This window comes from Pyxicephalus adspersus, chromosome Z, assembly GCF_032062135.1.
Source record: "Pyxicephalus adspersus chromosome Z, UCB_Pads_2.0, whole genome shotgun sequence".
NCBI classification, from domain to species: domain Eukaryota; kingdom Metazoa; phylum Chordata; class Amphibia; order Anura; family Pyxicephalidae; genus Pyxicephalus; species Pyxicephalus adspersus.
The window spans coordinates 46,424,589-46,440,889 of record NC_092871.1 but is presented as its reverse complement, the minus strand read 5'-3'; the positions used below and the strand labels follow the sequence as shown (position 1 = coordinate 46,440,889).

Sequence of the window (16,301 nt, the reverse complement as noted above, 5' to 3'; positions counted from 1 at the left end):
GACTGCCAGAGAGAGGGGGTAAGGACTTATGGGTAGGGTGAATGGGGATGAGGTTAGGAGAAGGGAATGTCTTACTGAGAGTGAATGGAAAGTAGAGGCTGTGTGGGGGACCAGGGTTGGGTGAGATGTCACCAGAGTATTAGTAAAGTAAAAAGGTGCAGGAGCACAGACAGAGAAATAAGGAGAGTGAAAGAGCAGAGAGACAATGAGTTGTCAGACATGGGAGTGCAGGGAGTAGTGCCAACAAAGGGAGAGCAGGATGAATAATACATTTTACAAATAATTGGGAACCACATGCGTACAATAAACAATGTGGCAAACTGAAGTCCAAGAGAAGCAGTCCAATAATATGGGTTCAAGTGAGGCTTGTAAACTTGTTCCAGGAGTGCAGGGTGATGATTCAGTCAGAGATGGTTTGATGAAATACCAGCTTAGAATGGTAGCAGCAGCAGCAGAGAATGTGTTGGAGTCCAGGTGGATAAATCAGTCCAAAGGCAGGAGGTAGAAGTTGTAGAGTAAAATAGTATGTCCAAATCTGTTTCAATTCCTGTGTCAATTCCCTGGATTAATTCCCATTGCATTTATAATTTGGGCACTTGAGATTTGGGCACGTGTATAATATATAATATGTTCTAATTTTTAAGATATCACTCCTGTAAAATATAACATATCTGGAGAACAGGGATGCTCATCCCAGAAGATATAATTTACACGTAGAAAGGTAATGTCATATTATTACATATTTATAGAGCACTGATGTCACTGATTGTACATGTAACATATCTGTAGTTCCAGAACTGGCATGGAAACTATTGTACTCAATACAACACATAACAAACACATCACACACACATAGATTTATATATTTTTATGCATATGCCTCACGGCACTGTAACAAGCAGCTGCCTGGCGCCAGAGAGCTGAACTGATATGAATATAATTAACTCTTTAAAATTGATTTGTTCTCTCTGTTATAAAACTGTGGCTGTATCATATCTGCGCGGCTGTTTCCAGCATAAGATAAACATGAAGCAAAAGCAAAAGAGTAAATTAATTGTGTAGATGGCTGTCTGGATAGGCAGGGAGGAGTGCAGCGATTTATCTAGACTCAGTCATACTTAAGAGGGATGCAAAGAATGAAAAAATTAATTTGAGCTGTTGGTAATAAGTTTAAATGGCTTGTGGGGGGGCAGGGAGGCAGTTAACAATACAATTACAGAGGGATTCAAGAGGAAATAAAAGAGTTCTGTCCAATTGTCTTTCTCTCTTTTGTGCAAATAAAATTACATACAAGCACCACATGATTGTTGAATTCTCATAATCCACCAGAATACTACATTTCAGTCTTCTGACAGCCTGGTATGAATCAGCATAAGCTACAATAGTGAATCTTGCTCACATAAAGCAGACCTCAAGCCAAACAGCTAAACAAACAGTTGCAATGGATACAAATTATCAGTAAAAATATTTGTAATTTTCTTTAACCAGCTTTGACACCACCATCCACAAATCTATCTGTGTCACAACTGAGCCTCTGAAGCACACATGTGGGCGCATCACTACACCAACATAGATAGTCCTCCTTCCTATAGGAAGATTTTTACAACTTTACTCTCAGTTCCCATGTGTGAAACATGTTATATTTAGTTTATGCCATGTCTAAATGTTCTTGCAGTGCAGAATTTAGTACTCTTAGATGGACACAGAGTGATGGAAGATGATACAACACAGGTTTATGCTAACAATATTTCAATATGGTATTATGACTGTTTGATAAATAGAAGATTTTTATTTACTGTTTGCCTGTAAAAATGTGCCAAAAAATGCAAAATGTAATTACAATATAGGAATGAGACATAGAAAGAGAAGTGGGCCTATACAATCCAAGATGCTGGGGGGGCACAGTCTCTAGACACATGCTTCATCAAGGATATGATGTAAGGAAGTTCCATCTTTGAACAAATTCCTTATTGGAGTAAGAATAAAATCACATACCAGTCATCACTTATCCAGATCACCAACAACCACTTATCTTGAACCCTTCAAGTAAAAATGACATTAGCAGTCTGCAATATCATTTTATCCTTATAATAAAAAATATGTATTCAGATGGAGGTTCCCTACATCCTTTCATTTCATCACAGTTTGGTGCCAACCTACCTAACCTCCTACGCAAACAGGGATCATCCACGTATTACTGTTGTGCACTTGTCCACACCACTTCCTTCTCTCAGGAACCACCCGCTACAGCATCCCTGTTGTACCTAATAAGAAATATATATATATATATATATATATATATATATATATCATGTAATAAGACATCTCTCACAACCACAAACAAAACCTGTTCTAAAGGTCCAAATGTGATTGGCGAAACAAGTATGTTTCAAGCAAGAAAGGTATACAGTACAGGTCCTTGAAGTGCATGCCCAATTACATGGGGGCTTCTGGAGTTTTCTGCATAGAAAGTAGATTGGATGAACTGTTTGCTTTGCCTAAGCAGTATCCTAATATTTTACCTTTTGTCTTGAATTCCTCAAGGTACCTCATGGTTTCAGGGTACCTAAGAACTTTTGAGCCAAAAGACTCATAGCTAAACAATGTTCTGTAAAGCCACTAGCCACTGACTATTTGTCTTATATGTGGAGTAAAATTTGGCAACATCACTACTGTATTGCTCAGGGTTCCACTTGCAGGTGATTCTGACATAAGGAAATAGTGTTCTGCTTCTACCAAAATGGCCATCTTCACACACAGAACATGGTATCTCAGTAAAGGGGAAAGACTTGCTACAGGGAGACTATAAAAAAGTGTCCAGTCCTTTTTTTTTGCCTGCCTTTTTATGGCAACAGCTTTCAGGGCTCAGTTCCTCTTTAACTGGTAAACATAGAAGGATAATTTGTTAAACAATTGACAGTATCATTATTCAACCACAGGACAAAGCTAAAGCAGGCTAAAGAGTTCAGCCATGTATCAGGAGATAGGGCATTTATAAAAGAAATGTACATAAATAATTGCTGCTACTGTAAAAAAATAGGTTTACCACTCCCAGATGGATTAGTTTAACAAATATAGGGAACCTTTCTTCTCTTTTAACCCAGGAAGCTGCCCATTTTTAAACATATGCTACACCTGTCAGACGTCTCCTATACATCCCCATACATAAAGAATTTTCCTGAAAGCAGTGCGTAACTTTACCCCGAGGCAGCTGGAACTAAAGATGGGGGCAAGCTGGAAATAAGCTTTGTTTGTCAGGCATATTGCAACTCAGGAACGCGCTTAAGGCATACAGAGTCGTTTCGTAAAAAAAAAAAAAAAAAAAAAAAAGAAGCAGATGGTGGAAGAAAGGCGCAAATAAGCTGTTGTTTCAGGTAATATTAAACAAAGTAAAAACATTTATATTCATGAGACTAGCTCACAACAGAAAAAAAATGATTTTGTTGGCATGAGTAAAACTTCAGGAAAAAAGTCTCCATGTGTAGTGAGCACAATTACTATTTATTGTTTTTAATGTTGTATTTTTACTGCAGAGGAGATACCTTCTCTCTACTTGCCCAGTAAAAGCTTGCATTTTAGGGTATGAAAGTGGTCAGTGAAACAGGAAATGAATATAAAACAACCAGCCTGGGACCTACAGACCTTGCAGAGGCTAAGAGTCAACAACTAATAATTTTATTGTTTACTTGAAACATAATAAACACTAAAAGCTTAGGTCTCCTTGGAAAAATCCTCTAACAGAAAATAATGCATATTTTGTAAAATTGAAAATGTGCACATAATCACTAGGGTATTTATATAAATTTTAACTGCCTACAAATTAGCTGGGAATATTGTCATCTGATGTTTTTTTTTCATCTGGTCTATAAAGTGTTAAAGACCCAACACAACCAAATTTGCACCCCTCTGCCAAGGCAACTACTGAAAAACAGACAAGAGGCGCTGACAGGCTGGAAGTGGCTTTCAGTTGGGTCTGGCTCTTGGCCTAGGTCTGTAGGCCTCTTATCTGCAGATTCTCCTCTTTGCTGGGCGATAAATGGAGGGGGAGCACAGGCTTATTGTCAGCATAAGACGCCAGCAATCCCGATAGTAAAGGTGTGAAGACAAGGATCACTCTGAGGGCAGGAAAAGAACAACAGCCCACGGGGCCAACTATCAGGCCTTGAGTTTCTTTCAGAATACAACCAAAACGTAATAGATATAATGTTTCTTTTATAAACTTTGCCACCGTAACTATACTATAACCAGCAATTTTAAACACCTTCTTGGCATGTCAGTTGTCCCCCTTCAGGTATGGAGTGCTGTGGATCTCATCACAGTTTGAATGGAACATAAATAGTTTTCTCTGCAATGTGTGTTTTTGAGGAAATGTATCATCAAAAAAAGAGATTGTAACAAGTTGAAAAGGGGTGAGTGAAGACTCACAGAACTATAAATCAGAGAAATGCAGCTTCCATGAGAAGATTTTCACATAGATTTGGCTGTGTGACAGAGTCTCAATAATGTCCCACTCACACTTATGGAGTAAACAATGGCATAAGACTGCAACCAGCTGAGAGAACATCCTAGTGCACTTCTTACAGGACTCACAGATTATTATAACACACAAGTACATTGACAAATAATGTCATGAAATCACAAGACTGCAGCCACTTATTAACAATTAATAACATTAGCCACTTAACAAGCACCAATATTATTTGGTGGAGAGGTCACTGCCGGACTGAGCTGACCCGTCCTCACAGACCTCATGTACTACACTGATGGTCAGAATTGCGGCAGAGCCAAGAGTAAGTGTGGGATACTGATAGGTGAAGTAGAGGCTAAATTTAGCTCAAGAGCCATGCGTTGTAGAACAGCTGGGTCAATCCACTGTAAATCAGCAACCTCTTCAGCATCATTACCTCAAGCACAAGAACCAGCAACATCTCGCTGGCAGGGAGGCAAATGGGCAACATCCAGCCTCTCTCATCATATATCTCCCATCTGATGAAATGTCTGGACTTGACAGGACCGGGGTTACCAAACCTGTACAATACCAGCTGCAGAAATGCCATGCCAAAATTAACCCCATTAAAGCTGGCGAATTCTGCAGACATCTCTGTGTCCAATGTTTAGCATACAGGAATGGGGCCTGCCAATGAAACATATACATTCTGATTATGTAATTTGATATTTAGACCTAAAGACAAACAAATGAAACATCAAGAGAGTTATGACATAATAACAATGAATAAAACAAACTAGACAAACAGATTCAAGATCAAATCCAGTCCAGTAGCTTACAAGCACTTACAGGGATCAATGCATTTTAAAAAATACCTTAGCTAAGCTAATTAAAAGTGAGTCTTCAAACAGAACCTTTTACCTTTATCTCTGTGACCTCTGAGGTCCGGCATCAGGGGCCATGCAGGTTTTCCTTTTTCACCTCTGGCTTGTCCACATCAAACAAGATATCTTGGCATCCTTTGCCACACACCTACTCACAATTGGCTGGTGGAGGTGACATGGGATGACCAAACAATCTCTGGGGAAACCTCCTGCCCAAAGTTTTGTTTGCTCTGTACTCTATACAATTGATTAATTTATAGCTCCTGTCATTAAAACCAAACAAAACAGTGAAGGAAAAAACAATTCATGTTTTCTTAATGAAGCTTTGAATTTAAATTTTATATCCAAAGTAACAACTGGAATCATTCAGTCACCATGGCAACCCTTGATACAATCGTCCAGTTCATTGAAAATCAAAATGAAGTCTTATAAATAAGACAATGCAAACAGCAACAGCGAGCAGTAACTAACAGCAACCAGCCATGTCAGAACAACATATAAATATTTCTATGTGTAACTCTATGTGTGGAAATCAGAAGAACAAGAAGACTCTAAAATCACCAAATCAAGTGACTTTTAACTTATTTCAGTGCATGCAAACTCAACTACTAACCACCTTACAAACCATGCGTCTCCACTGCTGCAGGAGATAAACAGATGCAGAAAGAGGTTAATGTTTCCCCAAGGTGTGAGCTGAAAAAGTATTTACTGCACATGGTTTTAGCAGATCAAAGAATTGGTACAAACATGTTCTCTTTTTATTAGAAATGTGTGTAGACTTCACAAGCAATCTATGGTATACAACCACCTGACATACAAAAAGCACTCTGTGGCCTTTTTGCGTCAGACACTTCTGACCCGAAAGATGAATTTCCAAGAAGTGAAGAGAAAACTAGAACACACACTGATTGCTTTGTGAGGTTGTCTGGTGCCCCAGCTAATCGGTCTAATGAATGACTTCCTGAAACGTTGTCCTGTGTGAGTCAGATAATATTAAGCAACAGAGAGCTCCCAACCTTAGGTGACACCACCAGACAAGGAAACACTGTCCAGACAATGTGCAAAGCTTGATGTACTTATAGTCAAAGGCACTACAGAGTGCCTGGGAACACAGATACAATACCACCATCACCAGACATCTTTACTTACCACTGACCATTCGTAGGCCTATAAAGAGAGGTGAAAACAACTCCAGCAATGCTTATCAATGATGATCAGGAAAACTTTCAGCTGGATTACTCAATGTCTCTGTGCACCCAGGGAAGTATCCCACCCTATACTCATACCTACCTGTACCCATAACAGTCTGACACAAAAATCAGTGGATCTACAGCAAACAATTAACAATGCCAAGTTTTATAAATATTCATCTAAAACTTATTTGGGGATAAGGTTGACCCCTAGTCATGGCACCTGCTGCTGCTTTAAAGTAAAACTCCCAGTAAATGTACAAGTTGGTATTATTTCCTGACCTCACAATATGAAGATAAATAGCTCTACATCTACATCATAAAGGCAGGAGACATATTTTTGCCTCTCTTCTCCCCAGTGATGAGACTTTACATTGTAACTTTGTACAATTTTACAAGGTAAGATGCTGCATCAGGGACTGGTTTACTTTAAACAAATCCAAGAACAGAAAAATGCAACAGAACTGACAAAACTCATCTCTGTGCAAACATCCCACTCCAAGAAGTTAACCACCTGAGCGTTACACTGATTTCTAGATTTCTGTTCCAAAAGCGTCACAGGTTTTCATGAATTTTTTTTTTTTTAAATTGTAGACCTGTAACTTACAGAAATATGTCCGAATAGGGTTCGAACACGGAACCGACGCTGGATTAGCACAGCGGGACCAGGTAAGTGGGGATTTTAGTGTAGGCGAAAAAATACGGGCTTAACCAAAAGAGCAAAAATATTTAGTGCGAGAAATTACGGGCTTAGCGGTTAGGGGGTTAATGCCAGCCATAAATGATGCCTGAACACAGATGGTGCTGTCCTTCTGCAGATTATCTGGAGGTGTATTGTAATCTCCAAGAGAGGTACCTAGGAATATTACACTGACACAATACTTAGCGTGTATTTAACATGAAAATATTTGATAACAGGGCCAGAAAAAATGTAATACGTTTTCTGAACTATAAGGAAACCCATACTGAAAAAAACACATGCAGACATGTTTTACCTTGTCTTCTAAAAATGTTACTTGCATGCCTGTTAAACTGAACTTCTGGATTCAATACTTTCAGATTTACTGAAATGGAAGAAGCATAAAAAATGTCAAAGTGAGATCAGAATTGAACACTTCTATGCTCATTGTGCATCATTGACTTTGAATTTACTGAAGTCAGAGGACAAGCATAACAGACAAGAATGTTTTGAAGAAAGGTAGGTAATGGATACATGATCAGTCACTGGTAGGGTCAGCAGCGGCACACAGCTTGCAATCAAAGAGCATTTGCTTGGAATGGTTTATATACACAGTACATGAATCGATCAGCAAATATTTATTTAGAGAATAAGCTTACCACTATGAACATGAGAGTGGGCCAGAAGGACAGTGATCCTGGCCCCTTGAGAACAACTCTAATGACAATTCAACATTGCTCAAACATTCAAAAAAAAATGCCTCTTTAGTTTTGGAAAAAGTAGAGAAGATTCTGAACCCCGTTAGTACTCTCTGTGCTGAGATTTGTCCCGATCACTATTATTATTGGAATAGAATGTGCCAGGCACATCCAATATCAACGAAACCTTTTGCAATGACAAGAGGGAATTCCCCTGACTTTTCACTGGAGCTACTCTCACTTCCTGTTTTGTCGCTAAGACAGGAATTGAAGGAAATACTCCCCAACAAATGAGAAGAGAAAAAAAAACTGACAGGGGGTTTAATAACCCTTACCTATGCTATTTTTAACAAAAATGTTAGTTTAGTGACATTATTAGGTGACTTTAGCACCTGTTTTCTTTAACACAAGCTGCTGAATGTTAATAAGGGTGGTGTTCTCCTTTAGTAGAGGCAATGAAGAATGTATAGATCTATATAGAGTGTGTCAGTGTTCACACTAATCATTAACTGCAGTTACAGCAAGGAAGCACATGACAGGGTGGGGGGAGAGAAGGGTGCAGGAGACACAGCAGCCTCATCACCACTAACAAGCTTGCAAAGAAAGAAGCATTGTTTGTCCCACATAAGAGGCATTGCTGCTTGAATAAAGCTGGTTCCAGACCGACCGAAGCGATTTTATAATTCTATGTTTCTCTTCCCCACCCCTAGTCTGTGGGTCCTGTGGCACAGGGTGCTACTACCTATGTAGCCAGTTAGGTCATGCAACTCTCATACTTCCAAACTCCACAGAATACTCCCATCCTGCTTACAGTCACTCACATTTCGCAGAGCTGGATAGGAGTTATGTAAAGTTGGTCTGCCGTGTTCCAAGTATTACTGGCATAGATCCCAACAGTCCCTAATGTTGAGGGAGGGTCCTTTTTATAATATCAAAGTACCTCTGTCCTCCTTATTAGTTCCTCTTTTTAGGTGGCTGTATATAGTCTCTAATTAACAAAAAACGTTTGTTGGTTTATCTAATAATTTTATGGTATTAATTTTTTATGATTTAAGAAAAGATGGCCTGTAGCATAAAAAAAAAAAAAAAAATATAGGCGAAAGGCCACGTGACTTTCGCGTTCCGCGTTGCGGAACCCAGGGGTAATAGGGGCCAAGTTAGCAAAGGAGGTGGATAAATGTTTGCCTATGGGTTGTTCGATATCATGTGCATTGTTTGAGATGTTTAGCATTTTTATTGAATGGGTGGTTAGGAGGGTGTCGGGTGTTCAATCGATTTTGCATTACTTCGATGACTTTCTTTGTATCGGTCCGGCTGGGTCGTTTGTTTGTGCTGCTTTGTTAAGTTGTCTGCAGGATGTCACTAAGAATTTTGGAGTGCCATTGGCTGGGGAAAAAACAGTGCTCCCGACTACACAATTATGTTTTCTGGGGATTGTTTTGGATTCCCAGCGGATGGAGTGTCGGTTGCCGGAAGATAAGGTGGCTGATTTGAAAATGGCGGTGGTGAGGGCGGTGAGGTTGAAAAAAATTAGCTTACGGGAATTGCAGTCGCTACTGGGTAAATTGATTGCTTGTGGAATTATGCCCATGGGACGAATTTTCAGCTGCAGGCTTGCGGCGGCAACAGCGGGTGTAAAATCGCCACATCACTACATTAGATTGACTAGGGTGTTGAAGGAGGATTTGGGAGTGTGGCACACATTTTTGGGACAGTACAATGGACGGTTGGTGTGGATGGCTGAGACAGTTGATAATTTGACCCTGGATCTGTTTACAGACGGGGTGGGGGCTTTCGGATATGGAGTGTATTTCCGGGGTAGGTGGAGTGCTGAAGCATGGCCGGAAGAGTGGAGGAACGCTGGGTTTTGCAAGAATCTGGTATTGCTGGAGTTGTTCCCTATAGTGGTGGGGCTGGTTCTATGGGGCTCGGAACTTAGAGATCGTAAAGTCCGTTTGTTATGCGACAATATGGGGGTTGTGCAAGCTAATAATAACAATTCAGCATCTTCCCCGGCAGTTATTTGCTTACTTCGGCACATGGTACTACTGTGTCTACAATTTAATATTTGGGTAAAAGCGGTACATGTGTCCGGCAGAGATAATATAATCGCCGATTCTCTTTCTCGTTTTCAGTGGGAAAGGTTTCGAGAAGCAGCACCGTTGGCGGAGGAGAGGGGAGTGGCTTGCCCTCCAGAGGTTTGGAAAGTGGTTTGGGGATCATTGCTGATTTGATACAACGTTCAGTCAGCTCTGGAATGTGGAAATTGTATGTGGGAACGTGGAGGAAATGGTTCTTGTTCTTGCAGTCGGAGTTGATAGACGGGGATCCAAAAGGAAATGAGTCAATTGTCCTGTTATTTATGGTTCGTAACTTTCAGAGGGTTGTGTCTGGGTCGGCTATGTCCAGAAAACTGTCTGCACTGGCCTTTTTATTTAAATTGATGAGCTGGCAGGATGGCACGAAGGGTTTTGCAGTCAGACAAGCTTTGAAGGGCTACCGGAAGGGCCGGGTGCAGAAAGACAATAGAAAACCGGTGTCTTTTCCTTTGTTGGTTGATTTGCTACAGCAGGTGGGGTTGCAATGTGTGGATGGCTTTGAGGTGGTTTTGTTTAGGGCTTTATTTGTGGTGACGTTTTTTGCTGCTCTGCGGGTGGGGGAGGTGGTCAGCCCAAGTAAAGCACGGGGTGGGGGGTTGATGAAGAAGGACGTGGTGTTAGCTGAGGACAGGTTTGGCATCTGGGTGCGGCAGTCCAAAACCGATCAAGCTGGAAGAGGGGTGCCGTTTGGAGTTGCAAGCGGTTCCAGGATCGGTGGCTTGTCCAGTAAGAGCGGTAGGTGAGTATTTTGAGTGTTCAAAAAATGTATTGCAGCTGCTGGACGGGCGGTGGGTGAGTATTCTTCGCATTCCTTCCGGATTGGAGCTGCAACGGAGGTGGCCAGATGGGGGCTTGGTGAGGTGGTCATCAAACGCATTGGTAGGTGGGAATCTCAGCGTTTCCAGCTATATATTCGCCCTCACTGGTTGTAGGGCGATGGAGGTTGTAAGGGAGATGGGGGATATTCCTGGTGGGTGAATGGGTTTGTTGGTTGGTTGGGGGTGATATTATGGTATTTCGGTATTAGTGTTGTTAATTGTTTCTTGCAGGTCCTCAGGAAATTCTGGTCTGGATCCTGGGACACTCATCTCTTTACTGGGGTTGCAGACGGGCTGATATGCGGCACAACGGAAGGCAGTTGGGGGTACCACGGGGGACTGCACAAGTTCGGTGGATTGGCATCCCGGGTATGCAGTGGAACGGTGTGTTGCCGGAGATCAGCAGATTTGCTCGCTTAGATAGGCCTCCCAGCGTGGTGGTGATTCACGCGGGAGGGAAAGATATTGGATCCCGGTCTATGCGTGACCTTATCCGGGACATCAAGTTTGATTTTCTGAGGTTGCGGGGGCTGTTTCCAAGTACGCTGTTTATATGGTCGGACATAGTGGCCAGATTGGTGTGGCGTAATGCGAGGTCTGTGGATAAATTGAATAGGGCTCGCATAAAGAATAATAAGGAGGTTGGTAAGTTTGTTTCTAGGATTGGAGGCTTGGTGGTGCGCCACAAGGATTTAGAAAAGGAGACGCATCTGTTTTTGAGAGGTGATGGGGTACATTTGAATGCGGTAGGGACCGAGCTGTGGTTGTTGGCTCTGAAGGAAGGGGTTGATAAGGCTTTAAGGGTGTGGAGGTGCTCGCAAGCATAAGTAGGTCATGCTTGCGGCTTGTGGCGGTTCGTTGGTTGGTCCATGGGAGTTAAAATCTAAAAACTAAATTGAGGATTGGGAACCCATCAAGGTATGGAGTTCTTGCAAATGGAGCCCCACGCGACACTGGGTTGTCGTGGGGCAAGGAGGGAGCGGAAGATGCCCGCTGACTGCTCAAGAGCCGGCATAGTAGCGGCTGGGAGCCTGTTGTTGGGGAAGCGATAGTTTTGGGGAGGAGTTAGTAGAAGAAGGGGTACTCTCATGGACCTTTTTAATAAAATTTTAACTGTTTGGTAAAATGTGGGGAAAATGTTCAATAGGTTAAAATGTGTGGAAAATGTTTTATGTGTTTTTAAACTGTTTTAAAATGATTGTAAAAAGTTTCTGGAAGTTTGAGTTAAAAAGGTTATAGCAATTAAAACGGGCTGCTATGGCCAAAATTTTTTCCAAAAAGAAGGTGTAGTGTGTTTATTACAGGGGAATGTGGTTGGTAAGAACAGGGTGCTTTTTACAAGGGTGAGCGTCTTCATATTCTCTACCTCAGTCATGGGAGAACAACAGGATTTTGCTGTTTGTCTACTTGAAGGGGATTAGAAAGTGTCCTTCTTCCCCAAAAAATGAGAGATTTGTACTGGTACAATAGTGTCATCAAAATTCAAGATCAAAACATAATAGAATTTTAAATAACGTACATATTGCCTACAAAAGTATTACCAATAGTCTTTGGGTCTGTTATGCAGAAACAACAAACAATAACACATTTGTTAAAAATGCCCCCTAATGTAAATCATATGTGTTTCACACATCATTTTGGAACCTTAGACATGAAAAGGTGCACAACAGCCCAATATATTTTCCTGCATATTATGACTAAAAGGGGTACAGTGTCTTCACGAAAATTTCTTTTACAGTATAATATATTAGTATGAGTATAATAAAGTTTGAAACACAAAATCATGTAAAAAATAATACATTGAATAAATTAAAAAATCTATATATTTAATTTTTTTTTTTTTATTTAAAAAAAAAATACATATTTTACTCATACTAATATATATATACAGTAAAATAAATGTTCTTGAAAACAATGTACTGATTTTACACATATAAACACAATGTATTGCATTCAATACATTCATTTTGTATTGAATGCAATACAAATGGATTTTGAATTTCCTGCCCCGCCGGCAACTAACACACACACTGATGTCACCGGGAACTTCCCAGTGACTCATCGGGTGCAGAAGCCGGCCGGAGGAAGAGAGAAGAAGAAGGAGATCGCGGCGATGAACGGCGCGGGATGCTGGTGGATCAGGTAAGGCTGTATTTACTATTACCTCCCATAGGTCTACCTACCCCGAGTGTGACTGGGGGTTACCACTTTTAGCAACTTTTTTCTACCCCGAGTCACTCAGGTTAAGCTGGGTCTATGTGGACGTTTTTTATGTGTTTTTATGGCCTTTTCTAGCGTTTTAAAGCTTGCCTTTAAATTGCTGGAAAACACCTATGCCGCAAAATCAATGGAAACGTTTACCCGTGTTTTCCAGGGTTTTATTTTTTAAACATTGCAAGCAACGTTTAAGATGAATGTCATAAACATGCCTCAAGGAAACGTCTTGGTGTACAATAACCCATTGTAATGCATGGGGATTTCAAACAATGGCTTTAAAAGCCATTAAATGCTGGTGAAATTCTCCCTGACTGTATTTTGCCTGTTTTATAACAACAAAAACATGTAATAAAACTAACATTTAATATTAGTTCACATTCAATGAGGCCTATTTATAAGAAAATTTGAAAAAGAAAAATGTTTCATGTTTTTAAATTAAGGTTTGAGCGTTTTCAAATGCCAAAATTCAATCCCATCCTATCTACATTAAATGTGGCACCCAGCAAGTTAGATTTGAGTGGTTGTTCATCCACTGAACTGACAGAATTTTGTGTGATGTGAATATGTCAACAAATACTTTAGCAAATGTGCACCCATTCTGTAGATTGTACTTTATGTGACATACTTTGGGCCATCTTACTCTGTACACTGTACTATATATGATATACTACAGGCTGTCCCACTCCAAACATTGAGCTATATAGAGCACATCATGGTCATTATAGTATACACATGGAAAAATAAATTAACTGAAAAATCACAACAGATATTAGTGGTATTGTTTTTTTTTTTTTTTTCACTATTAGCCAATTGCCTCTCCGTCTCTCGTATGCTTTTGAACTATTAGGCACACTTAGTGGTGTAAATTTATAATTTATATTTCCTGTCTATTGTGCTGTATGTGACATACTTTAAAAAGATTTCTCTTCACACTGTGCTGTGTGTTATAAACTCTGGACTATCCCAAACGGCACCCTGTGTTAGTACAACCTACTTAGAACTATCCCTCACTATACTGTACATGATGATCATGTGTACACTTTAGTATTCGCTAGGGAACATGTTCTCCAGGCTGTCCCATTCTGGTATTAAACATTTCCCCTTTATCAGTGATCGGGGGAGATTCTGCTGTAGTGAAGAGATACAGATTGTAGATTGTATGTTGGAGTGACTCGTTACTGTTTCAGTGTGCTGGTGTGCCATATGAACATATGCATATTGTCATTTTGTAATGTGTTTTTAGAAAGAATGCAAGTTAAAACTTCTATGACATTTTTGTAATTGGGTTTACATTTACTTTAAGTTAGTTATACATTAGCAATTTGATAGAAGGATTCAAATTTTGACTCCATTTTTAAAGGTAGATTTGATAAATCACCACTGGATTGTAGTCTTCGATTGTAGATTATTAGTCTTAATTAAGTACAGAATGGGCCAGGTTTGTGTTTTATGGTTAAACTATATGATGTGTTTTAGTAGGTGGTTTTGAACAATATGTTCAATAATTTTAGTCTTTAAATAGGCAGTGTCATACTATAATTCCCATTTAAAGTCATCATAATAGGTCCTTACTATGCCAGAGAGAATGCTGGGAGATTCAGTGGGAAAACAGGTCCAGCCAATATTTTCTGTTGGCCAATTTATCAAGAAATAAGTTAAAACTTGGGCATTAACTAATTCTGGAGGTTTACAGAGATACAGTTGCCAGAGTAGCTGCCATATATTTTCTTTTCGAAGAAAAAAAAATATGGTGGACAAGAATAATACATATGGATCCCTTTTATGATTTACTGAGATATTTGCACAGCAGTTTGCACGCTCAGTCAGATGAGGCTGGGAGGGTTAAATAGGGATGGCCTGGGAATGTTCGCTGCTGGTAGTGAGAGCGCCTTTTGTCGGGGAACCGGCATGAACAGACTTGTAGTGGCAGCCAGCGCTCCTGCACCCTCATCATCAGTGCAACTACTCCCAGGCCTTGTTCTGAGCCAAATCCCAATGTCTGCAGCACAGAATCCAAATTGGAGAGTACACAGCTGACACAGACCGGGGATTCTGAACATGGGGCAGATGTGAAGACATCACCCATAGCAATAGCATGCTTCAGATATAAGATGATTAGTCACTAAAGCTGACAACATTACTTATATATGGTTGTGATTGGCCAGCTACATAAAAATCCAGGTCAGCTAAATTTCTTTGAGAAACAATCATGTACCACCATCACCTCAGAAAAAAACAGAGCAAAAAAAAAAAAAAAACAGGACATGGACAGTAAAGCTCTGTACACATGCTTAAATATAGTTGTTGAAAAAAATTGATAATGATTATTTCCAGTGATAGTAGAATGAACAAGCTTTTCCCAGACTGCACCGTTCTGTTCTTTGGAAGGAGGAGGAGCTGCACTTATTAATAAACAACGACTAATCCTTAGTGGCTGGTCATTAACAAATCTGGCACAGCGGGTTGCTAAATGGCCCCCCAGGGGCAGCTCTACTTGCATTAAAGCCGCATACACATGTGCAATTATAGTAGTTGGAAAGGATCTTTCACAAGCCTTTCCAGCGACTAAGGACTGCACGATGCATGAATGAGTACTGTATATACAGCACCATTCTGCTGTAGGCAAAGGGAATTTCGGCAAAGGGAATTTCGGCAAAGGGAATTTCGGCAAAGGGAATTTCCCCCCCCCCCCCCCCTTTCCTTACATTAGGATCATTCATCGTCCATCATCGGTGAATCCGTCAGGACGGTCGTTCGGACTATGGACGACGGGCACTGTACACACGCCAGATTCTCGTCTGATATCAGCCCTGGGCTGATTATCGGTCGAGAATCATTGGATGTGTGTACGTAGCTTTACTTTTCCCCTGAGACAATTTTGAATGATCATCTGGGGTGGTGAAAATGTAGCGTCAGTTCCGGGCTTTGCTGTTAATTTGATCTGTAAAATCTTTCCATGTAAATCTCTGCAGGAAGGAGCAAGATCACAGGAGCCAGAAAACCCTTTTTCAGGCTCTACAAAGTAAAAGCACACACCAGGTTATTAGTCCAGAGCTGGCATGTTACAGAAGACTTTAAACTTATAAAGTCTGTCTTCTTGCGCAAGGGCAAACAAATGGGCAGGTAAAGCAAAACTGTACAAAAAAAAAAAAATACACACTAAAATTATATTATTGTCACATAAATTTAATTGCAAACAAAACTCTGCCAGCTGCTAACGTGTATCAAAAGATATCATGTCTTGCACAAAGGCTGCAGAACAGGTCAGA

At 40.4% G+C, this 16,301-nt stretch overlaps 1 protein-coding gene across 5 annotated transcripts in view; it reads right to left on the bottom strand.

The window, feature by feature from the left end:
• Positions 1 to 16,301, bottom strand: part of RXRA (retinoid X receptor alpha) — a 150,813-nt gene that overhangs the window by 107,357 nt on the left and 27,155 nt on the right. For 2 of the 5 annotated variants that reach the window (XM_072430213.1, XM_072430214.1), the window contains exon 2: positions 7,517 to 7,585. The exons of the other annotated variants lie outside the window; for them this stretch is intronic. In XM_072430213.1, coding sequence (XP_072286314.1) covers positions 7,517 to 7,585 — 69 coding nt within the window. The remainder of the gene's footprint in view (positions 1 to 7,516; positions 7,586 to 16,301) is intronic. 5 annotated transcript variants of the gene reach the window in all.